This window comes from Macrosteles quadrilineatus, unplaced genomic scaffold, assembly GCF_028750875.1.
Source record: "Macrosteles quadrilineatus isolate MER2022 unplaced genomic scaffold, UCM_ALF_1.0 Scaffold_1__1_contigs__length_201487025, whole genome shotgun sequence".
NCBI lineage: Eukaryota > Metazoa > Arthropoda > Insecta > Hemiptera > Cicadellidae > Macrosteles > Macrosteles quadrilineatus.
Window position 1 is genome coordinate 70,792,724 of NW_026542594.1, and position 21,733 is coordinate 70,814,456.

Here is a 21,733-nt window from a genome sequence, read left to right on the forward strand (position 1 = left end):
ATGGTAAGACCTAGACCCGGGACTGATATACTTTTTCGTTTTGAGGTCTCCAGAGGCCAAAAATGCCATCCGTTCAAATACATATATATCAAATACTGTACATATATATTTATATATGTGTCCGTTAGCATGATAACTCAAGCAAAAAAGATCCGATTTTGATGAAATTTGTTATAAACGTGTAAACCTACATTTATTTAAACGAGTTCTTGAACCAGCATGATCGGACTATGAGATCAGGGGTTTATGGGGGTTTTATGGGGTAAAAATGGAGTTTTTCCCATTTTTTACCCTGTAAACATAACATTTTGTAATTTCTTTCCAAACCATTTTGTAGGGCCCAAAAAACTAATAATTTAGTATATTGAAGCATTGTTGTATGTCTACCGGTAAAAATATCCCCAAAAAGTGTAAATTTAAATTTACCATGTTATTCTTATGGAGAATAAATAAACTGTTGTAGCTTGCTTGTCTATGGACATATTTTAATGAAATTTTGAAATTTTGTTTTCTTAATACTAAGCTATCTATATTTCAATAAAAAACCCCTATTTTCTCCCCTGTAGCAGCAAACCTAAGTACCCATTAAAATTATAATGATATTTAAATAGGAAATAAATGTGACAATTTTAAGGGAATAATTTAGTGGAATTCCAGCCAAGTAGATGGAAATTTGCTTAGTCTGCATGTTTGCTGCGGCGGGGGTATTTGTAAACTTAATTTTTCCACGATACATTTGTCTGTACAAGTGTGAGGAATTTACAAAGCAATAATAATGGAAAGAGTTTCATATTATAATGACACTGCTGCCATGTTACATTGAAATGTTTTTCACTTTTATTTCCTTTGCGTTTTACTTGAAATCCGCAACCAATGTTAAAGGTTATCCCCAGCCAACTGACACACATATATATACTTTCTCCCATTAGAAGATATCTTGGAAGATACCTGGAAGTTCCCTGGGATGAGTGCCTATGTTCTGAAATTCATGAAAATTAAAACACAGGTGTACTCTGTAACTGAACTGTATATTTTTATGAGTTTTATTTATTAGGGAAAATCACAAAAGTTACAATGACTTTTCACCTTCATTTTCACAGCATTGGGGAGATGCTATTTTATTCAGGTTGATAGTACTAAAACATATTAAATTTTAATCAAAATCGTTCAAGCGGTTTGAGTAAAGATCAAATGTTTCTGCTATTTTATGGGAAAGTCCTCAATATAGTTTAAAAAAAAATAAGATAGGCCTGAAGATACCATGGGCTAGTACCCACATACCAAATTTCTTGGGAAAAATTGGACTACAGGTGCAATCTCTAGCCTGTACATATCCACACACACACACAACACTTGGAAAACTCTTTTCAGTTTATAAACTGAAAAGAGTTTTCTGTTAGTGGGACCGAACAAAACTCAAAACTCAAATGCAAAAAAAAAAATGATTTCACCTTATTCTATAGGCCTACATAAGAGGAGAAATTAAAATTTTAATAAATAGGATAAATTTCAATGAGACTATCAGGTATCCCCAAGATAAAATGTTTAGTTCTTAATTATTTGTTTGATAATTTGAGATATTAAAGAAATAATTAATATTATCATTGCATTTTGAGTCAATTTGTACAACTAGACATCAATATTTAGTTACTATTTGCTATATTGATGCCTATTTTTAACCGACTTCCCCACTACCAACAAAAGGAGGAGGTTCTCAATTTGTTTGTGGCGATGTTTTTTTTTTTCTATGTATGTTCACCAATTTCTCTGTGATTCTTTTACCGATCAGTGTGGTTCCACCACCAAAATAACCAGGAGAGTTTCTATTTGGTACCTTATATATTATGTTTAGGTATAATATTTGTTTCGGTGAAAAATTCTGAAAACCTTAAATGTTCAACATTTATTTTGTTTACATTTGTGCAGATTGTTTACATTTGTGCAGATAAGGCAATAAATAATAATAACATTCCTACAGCTGTTAGTTGAAACCATTTAAATGAAGCTACAGACAATTCTTCATGAAACAGTTGCTTCATATTGATCAATAAACTATTTCTTGCCATGGAGCCTAATTTTTTTTTTTTTTTTAACAAGTATTTATTTACAAGTATTATTATTATGGAGCCTAAATGAATTACATTGAGAAAAATGCATTTTGTTTTGGTTACTATAAAAAATGTATTTTAACGTTTGGCCTGATTTGTGTATACAGTAATTCTGTTTTTAGTATTGAATATTCTGACTTACAAAAACATATATGTTTCAGTGAATAGCTGTATGATATTGACAAATAAAGGTGTATTGTGAAAACCAAAGCATTCGTAAAACAGGTCTAAATATAAATTAAATGTAATTATTCCTTACACGACCTAAGAAGTGAGACGGTGCATAGTCGTCAATTGTCTTAAAAGTGTTAAATATTTTAATTACTAAACATGCATTTGCAGATGTGGAATGTTTATTGATATTCTCTACCCAGTTACTATAACATATCAATACTATTATGCCTGCTTCGGAAAGTCCTAGAGGAAGATGATTTGCAATTTCGACTAGGCTATATCTTGATCAAACAAAACCACCTACATGGCTTGGCTTGCACCACTTTTAGCTGAACCAATCTTTCATATACATATTTCATTTGCAGATGTGGAATGTTTATTAATATTCTCTACCCAGTTACTATAACATATCAATACTATTATGCCTGCTTCGGAAAGTCCTAGAGGAAGATGATTTGCAATTTCGACTAGGCTATACCCATGTAGCACAGATGGTTGGGCCAACGTTGGCCAACTGTGGGACAGTTGGTCGATGGTTGGTTGGAGCCTCCACAACCAACCAACCGTTGTCCAACTGTATATCTCGTAGTTGGGCCAACCAATATTTACAACTGTGGACCAACATTGGTTCATTGTTAATGAAATACATTAATATGCATTGCTGGATATCATACATCAAGCCAACCGTTTTTCACTCCGTTGGACCAACAAAAGATACTTTTGTTGGACCAACGATGGTCCATAGTTGAGTTTACACGACTTTCATTCTCTGGGTCTAGCTTTCACAACATAATTATAATAAAATATCTGGTTTTACAATACCTTTATCAGTTCCAAAAGTTTCCAAAAGTTTTTGGAACTGATAAAGGTATTTTAAAACCAGATATTTTATATATTACAGTTCCGGGGCTACAACAATGAATTTTAATAATAATAATAATGCAAATATTTTTTAAATTAATATTCTTTAACTTATTTGCAACAATTTAAGGGGAAAGAGTAATTAATCATATAACAGGCAATTATAATAGCATTAATAATCTAACGGTAATTAATTAATCTATATTCAAAAACCAGTATCCTCTCTAACCCCAAAAAAAATAACTACTTTTGATGCCTTAACAGAATCATATTATACTGTGTAGTATCAAAAATGTTTGAAGTATTGCGACCATTGCAACTGTCGGCTACTCTTTCACCACTTGAAAACTCTCTATATCAACAATCACAGATAGCTCAGTGGTAAAGTAAGAGGCTCATAAGTCGAAGGACCCGGGTTCGAGACTCGTCTGCGCCAAAAAATTTTGTTCTAGCTTTTTTCAAAATTTGTTTTTATGAACTATTTAATCAATTTACTCAACTAATAATTATGCTTTTCGTACTAAATCTTTATTATTTTGTGTGAAATAAAACGGTTGGACAATGGTTGGCTGGAAAACAGTTTAAAGAGGTGACATTTCTACCGTTGGCCAACTGTGTGGCTCCACAATTTACCAACGTTGGCCCAACCATCTGTGCTACATGGGTATCTTGAGCAAACAAAACCCCCTACATGACTTACACCACTTTTAGCTGAACCAATCTTTTATATAATATTTTCCAAAGGTACTATACGTGTTAATGACCAATTTTCCACTTTTGAGAGATTTTTTAGTGCTGGTAGCTGAGGAATAACTTTCATATTGTTCCAAAAGGCTTGAGACGTTACTATATTTCTTTTTATAATGTAGAAGTACACCGATTGCAGGAAACGATGATGTCTGACATTCCAATGTATCTAGAAAAGACAATTAGTTTTTCATTAGGCCTAATGTAATGGACAACTCTTTCTTTCTTAAGGAATATCTAAAAATGTTTATTTTCATACCCATTGATTATGTAACCTGAACAGGTGACTCAAGCAGTTTTAAAATAATGATTGTTCTGTGGAACTTTTGATTGTTTCAAATAGTTGTGCTTATCAAAAAACCTCAAGTAATTAATAAATAAAAAATTATACAGTCACTAAAAATAATGAAATAATTTATTTTTGTAAAAAATACAACCGACTTCAAACGCTCTAAAAAGAATGAAATAATTTCAATAAAGTAAACTTTTGTATTAGGCAAGCTCACGTATTTCAAGTCGGCGCGGCTCAAACTGCAAATATGATTGAAAAATTGTAGCTGGATAACATAAATATATAAAAAAAACATCCTGAACTGTTTTGTTTATATATGAAAGGAAATATTTTCTTATATTTTATGTTTACTTCAGAATAAATGCATTATGAAAATAACACACACAAATGTTCTATATGAATAGGAAAATAATTTAGTTTGATATTATGATAGGGAAAAGAAGCTAGTTAAGTATTAAAACGTTACTTTTCCAAGTTAGAAACATTTAAATGCGTTATAATCTTTTTAAAGATACTCGTTAACACCACTATAATGCCGATCTCTGATTACGGTAATAAAATAACACTTAACGCATAACTATGAAAAAGACATGCAGATTAACACCTTTAGTTATAGATAGTCACCTGCAATATGGACACCCTCTTTCAATTTTGTATCAAAAATCATCATAGCGCCGACTTAAAATACGTGAGCTTGCCTAATACAAAAGTTTACTTTATTGAAATTATTTCATTCTTTTTAGAGCGTTTGAAGTCGGTTGTATTTTTTACAAAAATAAATTATATTCACACCGGTTTTATTGATGTACTAGCAGAGTACCCGTCCTTCGTACGGGGTTGGCATATAAGTATAAAATGCTTATTGCAGTTATACTCATACTCAAGCTTTGCGTTTGCAATGGTGGAGGACAAAGTTTAATAAAATTTGCTTCTTTAAATTGACGGTATACTATGGTATTACACATCTACCATAGCAATAATGTTCTACCACTTCACCTAAACAATGAAGAAAAATAAATTAATAAAAATTCACAAATTATTCATGACATTAAAAACATAAACATAACTGTAAACAATCCTACTTTGACAGTTCTCATTGCGTATCACAGTTTTTTGTTGCTGCTTAGTTCAAATTAGCTGTTTACATAAATGCAAAAAAAAAAAAAATTATAGTGCTGCACCCTTTTGGTAAATCTTATAACTTTTTAATGCTTTTGTATATCATGAACCAACAATTTTTAGTTGAAACAGCTGACTAAATTCTTTAATTCCCATTAAATATGAATACTCAAGAAATAATGTTGGAGGTGGAACTAATTGCAACATAAATTATTCCAGTTATAAATGGTAGATAATACACTTATAAAAAATACTAGATAACCCGTTGCTCAAAATCGAGCAAAACTGAAACTTGTATTTTAAAAATAAACAAAAAACATAAACAGCAAGACCGTAATCAAAGAGTCACTCTAAAATAATTTGTATGACTGATTATAGAAATATAAAAATATTATGATGTAAAAAATATAAAAGTTATCTACATTATTTAAATTTACATTCACTCTCATACTGCGTTGGTTATTATGTATAGTAGGCGGGTGCACTCTATGAGCACGTAGATGTCAACCACACACTGTAAAGTGAGCTTTTGACCTAGTGTAGCTCAATTCCTCTCTTGACGCCAACCATCGCTACTCTTACTGACACACATATATATACTTTCTCCCATTAGAAGATATCTTGGAAGATACCTGGAAGTTCCCTGGGATGAGTGCCTATGTTCTGAAATTCATGAAAATTAAATCACAGGTGCACTCTGTAACTGAACTGTATATTTTTATGAGTTTTATTTATTAGGGAAAATCACAAAAGTTACAATGACTTTTCACCTTGACATACCTTACCAATGTTAAAGGTTATCCCCAGCCAACTGACACACATATATATACTTTCTCCCATTAGAAGATATCTTGGAAGATACCTGGAAGTTCCCTGGGATGAGTGCCTATATTCTAGATCTCTTTTCTAGAAAAAAAACTCACATTTCTAGCATTGTTAAATTATTTCTTTGATATGTTCTATGTTAGGCGTGTTTAAATTAGGGACCCCAACCCAAGTCTCCGGTTGGGAAAATAAGAAGGGAAGCAAGTGAATCTAACGACAGATCTAGAATGGATACGCGTTTAACATTATTAGTGTTGGAAAAAACTATACGATTTATTTGGCCAGATGGTGCTTTTGTTTTCAGATTTAAAATTGCTGCGACATCTATACAGGTAGCACCATTGTAGTGAGAGAAGACACTTCGTCTGTCTCTTATTATGTACATAAGAATCTCACTTGACTCCTCGGAGCTCTCGTCCCTACATAATGTCTGCCACAGTCTTCAAAGATTTGCAAATGGGTAGGCATTGTGACCCTATTTCCCGCAAATATTTTCATTGCATTTTTTGTTTGAATTGTGCTTAATTCTCCTTTGGGTTCTAGTGATATTGTCGTACTTACTTATATATCTGTGCGAATTCAGGATCATCACCTTCTTGAGGAATTAGAGGACCCAATCGGTGGTAAAACAAGTCACGGATCTTAAAATTGTAGATCCCCTGTGGAACTTTCTCATCTTAATGAGCTTCGGAGCTGACCATGGTAAAGGAATTGAATAACTGAAGATTGATAATTGAAGAATTGAATTGACAAACTTTATCCAAATAATTTCTGGATATAAGTCTCACAGTCCTATTTTCAGATTAGGAGTTTCCAATAAGAACCTGAAGGTATGGCGAATTGCACAAATGAGGTAAACAACCCTTTCATTTATGGCAACAAAGAGTAAAAACTTAACTGTCTCGGCCAGTCTTTTCTTGCTTAAAAATATGTAAGCCACTACAATGTAAACATTTAACGTTTATTGTCCAAGATTGGACTATCACAACGGTGGTACTACCACTATGTACCCATCAAATGTTCAATTGAGAGGTTGATGCAAGCGGTCACGTTCGCGTTCCCTCCAGCCACTCACAGTTCTTCGTAGTACTGGTGGCTTTTGATTTTAAATTGAAATGAAATAAGAAAGTTAACCAAACAACAGAAAACACTATAAAGAAATTGGAATATTGATACACATTGTAAATTACATGATAATATGGTAATGTAACAGATAACTGCCCTGTGAATAATCACTTTTAAACATTTACTTCATCACATCGAACTGTAACTACATGATAATCAGTAAAATACGATGTTAGGTAAATCAATTTAACCATAGACAAAAAGAATTAAATATTTATTGAATATGTATTCTTAAACAGTTTGTTATCTAGTATTGATAGGAAACCCTTCATTATGAACCAGTTTTAGTTAACAGATTGAAACAAAATATAAATTCCAGCTTTGCTCTGGAAGTTTTAAGTCTGTGGTTAACCTTAAAAACTATTTCAAACTACGTCCATATGTTATTTGTAATTAAAGGGAAATGAGTTTGATCAAATGTGAACAGATAGCGCCACCTTCCAAACTTTAGCCCTTAAGTGTACTTAAGTGGTGCCCTTTCTAAATATTCTGAGACATATTTGCACATCTACGTGAAAATACCTTTAATTTGACACCTCAAACTTTAAAATCCATCAAGCCGTTATTAAGAAAAGTACTGTGAAAAGAAAACTGCTTGCGTATTAATAAATAGATACTTAAAATATACATTTGGTTACGCAAAATACGGGTTTTTGGCCGCTATCTTTAAAAAGATGTAAAAATTTAATTTATTGTTAAAAATCTTGTTTGGTATCAAATTATAGGAAATTTCATGCTGAAAAAAAAAATAGTGGTTGGATTTAAAATATACTGTTAACGGTGATGCACTATGGCCAATGGGCAAAAAAACGTGCATTTAAAAACGTAGCATTTTACAAAGTTTTTTATTTATAAATTATTTATTTTTATATAGTCTAGGTGCTAGGCCATGTCCCGTGTGCACTTATATGTCCCCTCAGTTTTGTTGCGGGGCTTTGTTTCACACCTATTGGAGCTAAAAAAAAAAACAAAAAAAAAACAACTGGTCACGTGGTTCAGATCATGGTCGTTTGAGCGCCATATTGAAAAATGGCCGCCAAATTGCTAGATTATTTGCTAATACGTATCCCCGTACCCAGTGTTCCGATTTTAATTTTGTAAAGCTCATTTTACTCCTTATCCAAGGGCAAGCAATTTTTGTCATTACACATGTTTTGTTAAACCCATTATTTATTGAGATTTAATAAAAATTTGAATATGTTTAAAAATATTGGTTTTTCTTTTCCGAGTCGGTTTAACCCTTCTACCCGACCGATTTTCATAATTTTGGTCTTAAATTAAAAGTACGCGCGCACAGATTTGCTATCAAGCACCAGCGTTCATTGATCTAAAGTATATTTTGAGCTATGCTCAAAAGCAACTTACTCCCTGTACATTTCTTATGGGAGTTAAATTTACTTTTTCCCTTCTGAGTTCATTTGGCTTTTCTTCTCGACCGATTCTCATAGTTTTGGTCTTAAATTAAATGTACGCATGCACAGATTTGTCATCAAGCATCATCATTCATTTGTGTACTGTACTACTCGACTAAAAAAAAATAGATTGTATTCTTTCTTAAGTTTTTGGAAGACCATGTCTCTTTGTATATTTTATCAGTAGATTAATAGGAAATATAAGTTTTAAACATACCTTTAAGTCCTCTAGTATATTACGAATCAATATTTTTAAGGACTACGAAACCGCTCGACAGATTGTAATAAAACTTTCAGGCATTATTTATCATTATTCAAGGATGGTTTGTGTGAAGTTTGGTGCAGATCCGGCAAAAGGGCTCCGCCCCAGTGGCTCTGGAGTTTCCCATGTTAACCTTATGAGTACTCATATTTAAATGGAATTAAAGAATCTTAACAGCTGGTTCAACCAAACAATTTGATTCTGTGATGTAAAATAGCATTAAAAAGTTAATAGGTTTAACAACAGGGTGCAGCACTGTAATTTTTTTTAATTTATGAAAGGTGAGTGAGTGTAGCGAACGAACTTCAACCTGGAGGTGAGTTAGCGTAGCGAACGAACTAACCTAAAGGCAAGTGAGCGCAGCGAACGAGCTCCAACCTAAATGTGAGTGAGCGTAGCGAACGATCAGCAACCTAAAGGTGAGTGAGCATAGCGAACGAACTTCAACCAGGACGTGATTGAGCCATGCGAACGAGTTCATCTTGAAAATGAACGAGCATTTGACATAAAACCACATTAGGACAAGACGACGTCTGTCGGGCCAGCTAGTATTGTTATAAAACTGTTGTCAGAAATAAAAGTGAGAAGAACATATGTTAATTTTGTAAACAGTCAATAAGTTTGCTAATTTAACAGTTAGTTTGCTACAAACATTTACTTACTTGATTGAAATGAAATAGTTACTATTTGAATTTGGTTGGCGTAAATATTACAATGGCAAAAAGCGAGAGAGCCTGGATAAATATATATATACTAAAATGAAAACTGAATTAACACTGTACTTTTTTTCTTGGTAATCATTGAAAGGGCCGATTTGCCAACTATGGAAACATAGGAAAATCATAGAACACCACTAAGGAGGAGAAATAGAAATAATGTTTTGTTTTAAGAAATTATAATCGTTATTATGGACAACCTAATGCGGCTATAAGGAAGGCATAGGAAATATTTGTAGAAAACACAAAAAACAAGATCAGCTTTTGAAAAATGATAAGATATTTACAAGAAATGTTGATTATATCAATCTGTTAGGTACATCTTGAGTATTTCCATAATCTTTGAGTTGAATCTTTTAAAGTAGTTAGAAATTATGACTGTTATTCGTTTTAAAATAATGCCTGTAATACTTAGCAATTGCTCGAATTCGAGCAACAGGGACACTAGTTTGTTGTTAATATCTGTACTTGTTAAATTACGTTGATTGTTATTTTTGTTTCAATTCAATTTCATTGCTGTTGTTATTTTGTGTTGCAATGCTGTTTTGGTCAATGTTTGACGAACTTCTTTTGTTATTTGTAGTGCAATTAGATAATTTCTTTCTACTCTTGTTCCTAAACATATTAACTTGTAAATGGTCTATCTGTTGATATAAATAAATAAATAAATAACGCATTAACCAGTCAGTAAGTCCACAACGTTAATGGAATTACTAGGTGAAACCCGTCAAAATCGACGGTTACTGTTGGTTGAGGCTTCAAGTAAAATCATTTTACTATCAATCGATGATAAATAACTTCATTTAACTTCATCATACTAAATTTTTATCAAAATCGTTCTGGCCGTTTTTGGGGAAATCCTATTTTCCCGTTATTTTATGGGGTTTTATGGGAAAATCCCCATTAAAAATCAAAATTTCTAAAAAATTGAAAAAACTATCAAAATTGTAAGGACCATAACATACTATGTTAAATAAAAACCGGATTTTTTTCTAAAATCCTATTTTTTGTTATTTTATGGGGTTTTTATGGGAAAATAACATAATTTACCATAACTTTCGAACCGTAATTTTTAGAGAAATGGGATTTGTACCATTTTTTTCAGAATTTAAAGGGCTACAACATACTGATTTATCAAAATCGTTCAGGCCATTATTGAGAAAATTCAATTTTTCCGGTTTTTTATGGGTTTTTATGGGAAAATCCCCATTAAAAATCAAAATTTAACAAAAATGAAAAAAAACGCCTGGATGGATGTATATTTTTAGTATGTTGATTAGAAGCATACTACCTACCATTCACAGCAAGAATAATTTATGTTGCAATTAGTTCCACCTTAAGCTATATTTTCAATTATTTCTATGGCACTATAAGGTTAACATGGGGAATTACAGAGCCACTGGGGCGGAGCCCGAAAGAATTTTTAAGATAAGAATATGCCTATATGTTAATCGGGAATGTGAGCTATCATCATGCCAAATTTCAGCCCAATCCGCCCAGTGGTTTATGCGTGATTGAACTTCAAACAAACAATCAAACAAAGAAACAAACACACAAACTTTCACATTTATAATATTAGTAAGATTACGAAATTAAATTAATACCAATAAATATTTTCATCCCTAATCAACATATCCTTTAGGTAAACAACCAGTATGTTAACCTAAACTTGAAATATGTTCTGACGCTTTTGTAGTTCTTAGGCCGGTCTCACACAGAACCAGGCAAGGCGGGGCGCGACAGGGCATTTTGCCCCGGGGTGTCTTGTGCAACGGGTATTGCACGGGCGCTTATGGAGCTCCACACACAGGACCGGGCGAGGCAGGGCACGTCTAAAAGACGCCCCCGGGCGCTCTCAGGGCAAAATGCGAAGGTCTCCAAAATTATGCCCCGAGGCAAGTCGCTGCCGGGCAGAACTGCGGTCATGTGATTTATTCCCTTACGGGCTAATTTTGATAAGGATTATTTTACAACTGATACAATTTACATACAACACTAACAATTTATACGACCAAAGATGCCTTTGATAAGACTATGCAGTGATGATATTACTACAGTGGTTGAATAACTAATAATTTATCTTGGTATTGATAACTGAGGAAAGAGAGGACCATCGTTCATATCTTAAGGGTTCAAAAACCACTCCTCTGGAGGTATGACTTTGAATTTTAGTGCAGTAAAAATAAGAGAAAAATTCCATAAACCTAAAAAAAATTAGCACAACCGGGGAGTTTGGTACAGATGTTGGGTGTACCTTCCTTTTGAACATACTAAAAGTCCCCTAAAATTGAAGCTGTGCTACGGCCGCCATATTGGAAAATGGCGGCATATTTCTGTATTATTCGCTATAGTGACTTTGTTATTAGAGATACAGGAAAAAGCTAAATATACAAAATGTAGGTCATCTAAAAATACACATTATTTGTATTTACCATCTTTCTCTAAACCCAACGGTTTTTGAGTTATTTGTTATTAAGTATATTTAGTTTTTTCTATTTATCAAAAATAGGTGAAACACATGGAAATTTACCGTTATTTTCAAGGATTATGATAATTTATCCCATTTAGTTAAATAGTGTGATACTATAAAATCTCAAAATTTAAGCTTATTTTATGAGTAAAACAACTCTGCCACAGCAAACCTGCAGACTCAGCAAATTTCCATTTGATTGGGTGTTTTATTAATTGTATTTAAATAAAATAAGATTCAACAGGTACCTAGGTTTGCTGCTACAGGTAGTTTATTATAGTGTGTTTTTTTAGTAAAATATAAATAACTTAGTATAAAATAATTAATTTTTCCAAGTTTGATCATAATAAATCTATAAACAAACAAACTGCAACATTTAACTAATTCATAATAATAGCATGGTAGCTACAATTTACAAATTTAAATATACAAATTTAGGTTGTGTTAACTAAAAATATGGCGATTATTCGTCACGATTCGAATACTAACCGAAGGGGTTTTCAAAAGGAGATGAAGCAAGTAATTTAAGTACTATAATATTAACTCGTACCAAGTATCGGAAATATTGTGTATGGAAATCAACCATATTTTGTAATCTACGCAATAGTCATATTAATATTTTATACTCATTTTTACCCATTTAATAAATTAACATTTTAATATTTTGATGGCACTACCACTATGACTCTGATATCAACTAAGTGGAATGAATAATTGTCGTAAACCTTGAAAGTAACCATCGATTGCGATGGTTTTCACCGATTTTTGATAAATAAAACTAACTATACTATACCATACTTAATTAGTCACCAACATGAACTAGACAAGAAAAACACCCTTCCAAATTTACAATGGGATGTCAAGTATAGTTAGTTAGGGTGGTGGTGCCATCAAAATACTAAAATGTTAACTATTAAATGGGTAAAAAAAATTAAGATAAAATATTAATATCACTATTGCGTACTTTACAAAATATAGTATATTACCTTACTGCATACAATATTTTCGGTGTTTGGTACGAATTAATATTGCTTAAATAACAGGCTCCATCTCCTTTTGAAAACCCATTTGGTGAATATTCTAATCGTGACGAATAATCGCCATCTTTTTAGTAAACACAACCAAAATTTGTATATTCAAATTTGTTTATTGTAAATTTAAAACTCCCATGCTATTCTTATGGTTTAGGTAGTTAACTGTTGCAGTTTGCTTGTTTATAGATATATTTTGATCAAACTTGGAAAATTAGTTATTTTATAGTAAGGATATTTTACTAAAAAAAAAACACACTATAATAACATACCTGTAGCAGCAAACCTAGGTACCTGCTGAACCTAATTTTATTTATATACATTTTTTAATAAAACATCCAATCAAATGGAAATTTGCTGAGTCTGCAGGTTTGCTGTGGCGGAGTTGTTTTACTCATAAAATAAGCTTAAATTTTTAGATTTTATAGTATCACACTATTTAACTAAATAGGACAAATTATCATAATCCTTGAAAGTAACAGTCAATTTTCATGTGTTTTACCTATTTTTGATAAATAGAAAAAACTAAATATACTTAATAACAAATAACTGAAAAACCGTTGGATTTAGAGAAAGATGGTAAATACAAAAAATGTGTATTTTTAGATGACCTACATTTTGTACATTTAGTTTTTCCTGTATCTCTAATAATAAAGTCACCATAGCGAAAAATACAGAAATATGCCGCCTTTTCCAATATGGCGGCCGTAACACAGCTTCAATTTTAGGGGACTTTTAGTATGTTCAAAAGGAAGGTACACCCAACATCTGTACCAAATTCCCCGGTTGTGCTAATTTTTTTTGGGTCAAAACATATTTATACTGTACTATTTTGTTTTCTATGCTGCTCCCAAGTAGAAAGTCAAATTTAAAAGTTGGCTAAATCGGCTCAAGGCTCAGGAATAAAAAAATCCTATATTAATTTTCAGGTTTATGGGGGCTAAACTTTTTACTTGACGTGCCCTGCCTCATTCTGTGTGTGACAGCAACAAGACAGGGCTTAAGTCAGGCGTCTCGTCGTGCCCTGTCGCGCCCCGACCCGCCTGATTCTGTGTGTGGCTGGCCTTAGACTAACAGACCATCTATCAGGAGATGGGACTCAATTTGAATTAACTGCATCAATAAGGATAGCTTGGTATGTTTTAGTTGTTGAGAAGACTGACTCTTCTTTTCTAAAGATTGCAATAACAACTCAGTGCCTTATTTGTGCAGATTACTGGAATGTGACGTGGTGTCTAGCAATGTTGGGGAGTTTGGTGTCTATGACCTCATACATAACAGCTCCAACTGCACTCTAGTCACAGCCGTCCCTTCTGTGAATATCACGTACTGTATGTGATGGATTGGATAGAATAGCTTAAGTTATATTATTGATGGTTGTAAAAACAAATACTAACTAGTCCAGGCAACGAAGACAAAAAAAATACCAAATGGAGCCTACAAATTGTTTAAATCTATTTCCAAATTGCTTGTATATATATTTGTAAAAATCCCTTTTTTATTTTGGGCAATAACAAAATCAAATTTATGAAAAATTTATCCCAGGTATTTCAAAAATCAGTTTACCGAGTAAGTGTATTTGTTAATAAATCAATTTTATTTATATTACTGTATATATAATCTTATTGAAACTGAATTTACACTACACATATAGGTTGTAAACTTAAAAGAATCAAAATTCTTTCCACTAACTTCAATGCATTTTTCACAGTGGGTTTTTACATTTGCAACAATCTTTTTGCACAAATTTTTATTGTTGTTTAAGGCTTCTAACTATCTTGCGAATTGATTGGCCCCAAAGATCCTGCGATCATACACCGTTAGACTTTTCTGTTTGGGGATCATGTTTACTATGCAAAAGTAATGCTAACCATAACTTTTTAGGATTTTACCGACGTAAACAAACAAAGATTTGTTATTGTTTTGTCAACTGTTTCAATTTTCAACAACCAAAACTGTACAACCAAACTAACAAAACTGTACAACCAAACTAATATTAACTTTACTATGAAGGTATAACCTAAAAAATACAATGAGTTTTGTGATGTTTCTAGCTGTAATAAATAAATATCCAATGTCTGTTTTGATTAAGAAAATAATTAGTCTTTGTCTTTGAAGTGTAGCGAAAAGTAACCGTCAAAACACGAGTGAAAGCGGGTCTAAACATATTCTCACCATTTAAAGTGCTCGATAAATGTTGTACTTCAAACATGGTTTCAAATATGTAACCATGACCCACTTTCTACTCTTGTTATGAAATATATTATTTCCTTCTTAGCCAGAACAATTAATTCAAGGTCAAAGACAGATTGACATCACACTCTTCAACAATCATATAACATGGAGAAAATTGTGAGAAGTCATGGTAAATTACCCTCTCACCTCAAGGATGTGAATATTTCTCAATCTTAAGTATCAAAAGTATTTATTTATGCTAAAAGGTTATTTAAAAGCTAAGGGCCATTAAGTGTTTCATAACGTTTAGCTGATGGTTATTTAGTAAAAATAAATTAAACTGTAAGATATTTTTACCAAGTTTTAACAAATATTTAGAGAAAATGTATATTTATATTTAAAAAGCTGTCCTGTAGAATTTTAACATTTCCGATTGAAATGCTTTCTTTTCAGGAAGGAAATTTACTCTTGTAAAGCAGTGAACAAATAAAAGTCTTTAAAAATGTCTGAAATATTTCAGCAATAGCAATACATAAAACGTTAAAATATAGGAGCATCAATGTAAATTTTCTACATAAAATCATAGATAGTCTTTTTAAATTAATTTTAACCAAAACATATACCTATACATGTTTTGTGAATAATGATAAATCAATTCAAACTAAAAGCACTAAAAATGTAAACTGAAAGCATTGATGTACTATGGATAAACAATATTTTTCGCAAATCGCATGTGAAACTAGCACCATTTTGCACAAATAAACTTTTATCTGTAAAAGGTTATTTTTAAAGTCTGGGCCTTAAGGGCAAAGTCTGCATGAAATTTTTATCGATTTCAACAAAAAATTTGTTTCTTTTAGTTTTAAGAATTTGCTAATATGTTAGTAAAAAGGTTTAAATATCTTCTATTACGCAATCCATTCAATTGCAGTCGCAACTAGTTTCGGATCATATATTGATCCATCATCAGGCGGTACTTACAAGGGCTTCCTATCTTCATATGAAGAGCGTCACATTCAACACATAAATAGATGAACATTTACACGACACGATACGAACACGGAAAAACATTTATGATAGGTAACTAATCAGTTGTAACATACGACGCTAACCCGGTGGTGTTTGTGTCCAAATCTGTATCTCATTGTGATATCATTGTCGTAGCATTTGACATAAAACCACATTAGGACAGGACGACGTCTGTCGGGCCAGCTAGTATGTAAACAAGCATTGCTTATATCAAGAGAACAAAAGGATTTACCTCCACTCATTGTAGAAAAAATGTCTTCAATCCTCGGAATTGGGTGTTTCTTGTCTTTCACCACTTTGTTCAGAGTAACTTTGAAATCAGCGCAGATACGAATGTCACCATTGGGTTTTATGACAGGCACAATAGGCGTTCCCATTCCGAGTTGTCTACCTTGGTGATAGTCTTTTGGGTTTCCAGACGGCTGAGTTCATTTTCAACTTTTCTCCTTATTGCATATGGAACCTGTCTGGCCCTTATGTATATAGGGCTTGAGTTGTCCTTCAAGTTAAGTTTTGCTTCAAAGTTTTGGAATAGACCCTATGTTTTTGTCAAATAAACCTTCATTCATTCCTTGCATTATTTTGCAAGTAATGAATCCAGATTCGGCTTCCTTGTTTTATTCATGTTTATAGATTTTATTTCTCCCCAGTCTAGTCTTATTTCTCTCATCCATTCACGCTCAAAAATCCTGTCGACATGCTGATTAATGACAAAGATTTTTCCCATGAAACACTGACCCTATAGTCGCATTGTACGTATGTTACCCCCTTAGGTTTTATGATTTCCCCTGTGTAGGTGCGCAGCTCTACACCAGTCTTGTAAAGTCTTTTGGAAGGAATTAGTCTTTTGTAGTCTTCATAAGAAATCAATGTAAGTGATGATCCAGTATCCAACTCAAAAGTAAAGTTTTTACCTTCAAATTTTATATCAATGTGAAATTTGCCATCTCTTTTTTGTCAGACAGTCTTGAGAAATGTCATTATTTTCAGTAATGAACTTGTCCTTTACTGTTTTTATGTTTACTAAGGCATACTCTTGAAATATGTCCGATCTTTCCACACGTGTTACAGGTTTCATCAATTATTAGACAAGCATTCCCCTTTCAGTGACTCAAAATCTTTTGTAAGAAATTTACTACCGGTACTTGTATAAGATCCCGTGTCGTATGATTTTGTTCTAGATCTGTGGATTTGTTCATTGGATTTAATATTATTTCTAGCATTAAACTTTACTTGATTTATGTCTAAGTTTCTATTTTTTTGATACATCAAAGTACTTTCGAATTTTTAAAGTTCCATCGTAGTAGCTGTATTAATAATTTCTACAAATTGTTTGTGGTCACATTTCTGTAAAAGCTGAGTTTTAATGTCTTTGTCATTAACCCTCCGAGTGTCCCTTGTTTTGGCCTTAATGTCTGCCTATTTTTTGCTCATTTGCAAGGTTTTATTAAAACGGATCTGAGAAGCTTAAAAACAATGTTAATTATACTGTTCTATATACCATTTTGTTTGGAAAATCATGGGCTTCAATATTATATATAAAACATAAGGAACATTTGTTAAAAAAAATTTTTAGGTAAAAAAAAATATTTTGAAGAAAAAAAAAACGTTCGCGCTCAATGAAATTGTATAAATTGTAGGCCTATAAATATTTGAAAATAGCCACTTAGTTCTAAATTTTATGAGGATTACAAATATATAATCATATAGTGAGGTAAGTTATCAAATAAATAAGTTATGAGTGAAAAACAGATGTCAGTACATAGCGCTTAGCTAAGAATGCATAGCCTAACCATAGCTAGGAATCTGGCTGATAATTTACATCAATATCACTACCTACTTCTTCAGGATCATCAACCAGCCCTTCAAAATCACTTAAATCTTCTTATAATGCACCACGTATATCACTACTTTTGATTTTTAACACTAAAACAATGATAAACGTACTAAAACACATCAGTCATCGGTCCGAGGTTAACCAAGCTGTTTACAAATACGCACGTCAGCTGTCTACTACAATATTTTCGGAACTAAAATGAAAAGCGCTTAGAGACAGACCTCCGGAGAAAGCTCTGAATCTGTCAAATAAAACGATACCTAACTCGATCCAGTTCAATCCGATTTTGTCAGTCATAGAGCCTTTGTCGTAAACAGTGTTTGTGAGTCGCTGCAGCGACACAAAACACTACACAAAGTGTGTTATGTGTCGCTGCAGCGACAAATAACACTTGGAGGGTTAAGTCCACTTATGAGTTGTAGTCGTAAAAGCATGTCTAATACAGATTTTCCACAAGCTTCGCAATTAAATTTACAATTCGTTGACAACCTTTTTAGTTCTGCAGCAAAGTTTGAAATAGATTCTCCGTCTTCCTGTATTTGACTAATAAATGTGTGTTGTAAAGCCAAAATACTTTTTTTAGGATCTAGAAAGTTGTCAAGCAAGGTCACAAGCTCCTCATACTCTTTATTCTTAGATCGCTGTCTAGTGTACATAGGTCATATAGTTTCTGATGTAGAAGAGGTGTCAAGGCATGTAAAAGTGTAAAAGTTTCTAACTTAGGACTAACTTAACTTAGGATAATTTATACCTTTTAAAATAATAAAAAACCTCCAGTCTTCTGGCAAAATTAGAAAATTTTTCCCTTTCATCGTAAGGAGTAAAGCTCAAATTTGAAGTAGGAAGGACTGAAATGGTGTATTAGCTTGTAGATTTTCAGTGATGCAATCAATTTGATTGGGAACAGAGCTATGTTGCATACTTGACTTGGCATATGAAGCATTTGGGCATCCACTATTCTCGTTTTTTTATCAATCAGCATGTTTTCAATACTTTCTCTGTAAGTCAGCTCATTTTCTAAATCTTCTTCTTCTTCTGTATAAGTCGATCTTGTCTTGAAGTAGGTCATACTTTGATTTAATCTCAGCTAACAAATCATCAGCTAACAAATCAAGTTTAGTTTTGATTTCATTGATGGAAAATGTTCCTATGTCCACATACTTCTTTACATTTCCAAGCTGAAACTTGACTGTTCTTCGCAATGATTTAATGTCTTTACTTTATTTACATCTTCTGCTATTTGTTCTAAATCTTCCATTTTCCTCGTCGCCATTTGTTAGATATTTTAATAATGTAACATTTAAATGTAGTGTAACTCAATTTTACTTCATTTAATCACAATTCTATTATATAACTGAATCATCATATAAACAATAACAAATGAACAGAACAGATGTAAATTAAAATTATAGTATAAGCCAGTACATTTGGAATGGACACAGAAGTGTTATTATTAAAACACCACATTGTCATTTTAATTTAGAGAACTTGATTGTAAGTGGTAAGTAACATTACATGTAGAATATAAGAAGTTACAACAGTGCTATTTTGTCTTTCACCTCCTTTGGAGCAAACATTGCTCTTCCACCTGGGAAATGTCCTTATACTGCTTCACAAATATATGGTGCAGTTTACCATAGAATGAGTTCTTTAGATGCATATCCTGGTAGTATACCAGCGTTTGGCCAATTATACATCATGGACACTGCAGAAGCCAATATGTTTAGGATGAATCATTCTGCCAACAGAGAATTAAGTATTAGTGTTAGAATTACTTAACCAGGCACTATATGATTGTAACAACCCTTATTTACAGTCATTTAAACAAATGAGGGAAGTTGAAGAAGAGCTACAGGAAAATAGAAATGAGATTATTTCTAATCTTTGCATGGTTTTTCACGACTTCCCTGCAGCTGATTTGAGGTGCAACAATCCTGCACCTTTTTCGAAGGTAGTAGCGGTATTTGTTGCAACAACGATGGTGCACCATCGAGCAATCACAGTATTTAAGTTTACAAAAGAGGAAGAGGTGATGTAAAAAACCCAAATTCTCCTCAGTCAACAGTACACTGTTCATTTTTATTGTAGGATTAAAGCAAACAGACTAGATGATACCATCAGAAGTAACTTCGGGCAGATTCAATTTAGGTATTATGGATTCTTTAGCAAATAGGACAGAAGCAGAAGGACTTCGTACAGGACGTAATGTCATTTTACCTTAATCTTTTATTGGTTCTCCAAGGTCAATGATGAAGCATTACCAAGATGCCATGGCAATGGTAAGGCTATATGGCAAGCAGGATTTATTTCTTACCATGACCTGTAATACCAAATGGTGGGAAATCCAAGACCTTCAGCTATAGGGGAAAGCAGAACACAGACCTGATCTCATCTGTAGAGTTTTCATAATGGTAACGAAGCTACATCAGGAATTGATACGTAATATTATTGGATGAAGCTCCTATGTCTAATAAGTATGCTTTATCGTCTGAAGAAAGATTACTGCGAGATATAGTCAGAATAGAAGACCAAGAAAAGCCTTTTGGTTGAAAGGTGAATGTTTTGGGAGGTGATTTCCGGCAATGTGCTCTTATAGTCCCTGGTGCAAGTCACTGTGCATAGTAGAAAATTCAATAATTAAATCACCTTTATGGCCAAAGTTAAAAAAAATTTCACTAGCTAAAAACATGAGAGTCCATCCTTAATATGAATCAATATTGTGAATCATAATGATCTTGGTGATTCATTGATAAGTCTTCCACCACAATGTATTGTGAGTGAAAATATCATTGACGAAATCTTCATTTAAGTATTCTCTGAAGATGCTTTAAAAAAGACAACAAATCATGTAATATACGTTCACCTAAGAATGAACATTGTGACGAAATGAATAATAAAACACTATTTGAGCTACTAAATAATGACAGTAGAGTTTTCTACTCAGTGGATGGTTTTATTCAAGAAGAGGGAGAACAGTTGCACCTCCCTGATTAATTTCTTTACACTTAAGCACCAAGTGGTTTACCCCCCACAAGTTATGCCTTAAAATAGGTGTAATTGTAATATCACTAGGAAATTTAAATCCACAAAAAGGACTGGTTAATGGAACTCTAAAATTTTTATTTTTCCCTTGTGACCGTATTATCAAACTAGCAGCTATGCCCGTGCCTTGCAACGGGGTCAGTATGCAAAAGAGACAATGTTGGTTCTTTGAAAATGCCTTAAAAATGGTTTCACTCCTACCATTTAATTTAGAAATGAAATTAAACTGTATTACTTAACTTTATAATAGTACGTTTTTGTTGGAAAGGATAGTCGAGTCCCTTTTCCCGGCTCACACGTTGCGCCCACTGAGGGATTTCAGAAGGGTGGATGACGTACCACTTTTCAGTTTTGGAGAGATGGAGGCGGCCGTCCTATCCCTGAAGAACAATAAGGCTCCTGGACCCGATGGGGTACCCGGCGAAGTCCTCAAGAAGGTTTTGACTATTAACCCCTTGATCCTTTTGCGCATGTACAAGGCCTGCCTAGTCGAAGGAGTTTTCCCCTC

The 21,733-nt window shown here is 32.9% G+C and overlaps 1 protein-coding gene across 2 annotated transcripts in view; it reads left to right on the forward strand.

Moving 5' to 3' along the window:
• Positions 1-21,733, forward strand: part of LOC128983554 (heparan-alpha-glucosaminide N-acetyltransferase) — a 178,335-nt gene that overhangs the window by 23,556 nt on the left and 133,046 nt on the right. For both annotated transcript variants that reach the window (XM_054402867.1, XM_054402868.1), the window contains exon 4: positions 14,355-14,473. In XM_054402867.1, the coding sequence (XP_054258842.1) occupies positions 14,355-14,473 (119 nt within the window). The remainder of the gene's footprint in view (positions 1-14,354; positions 14,474-21,733) is intronic.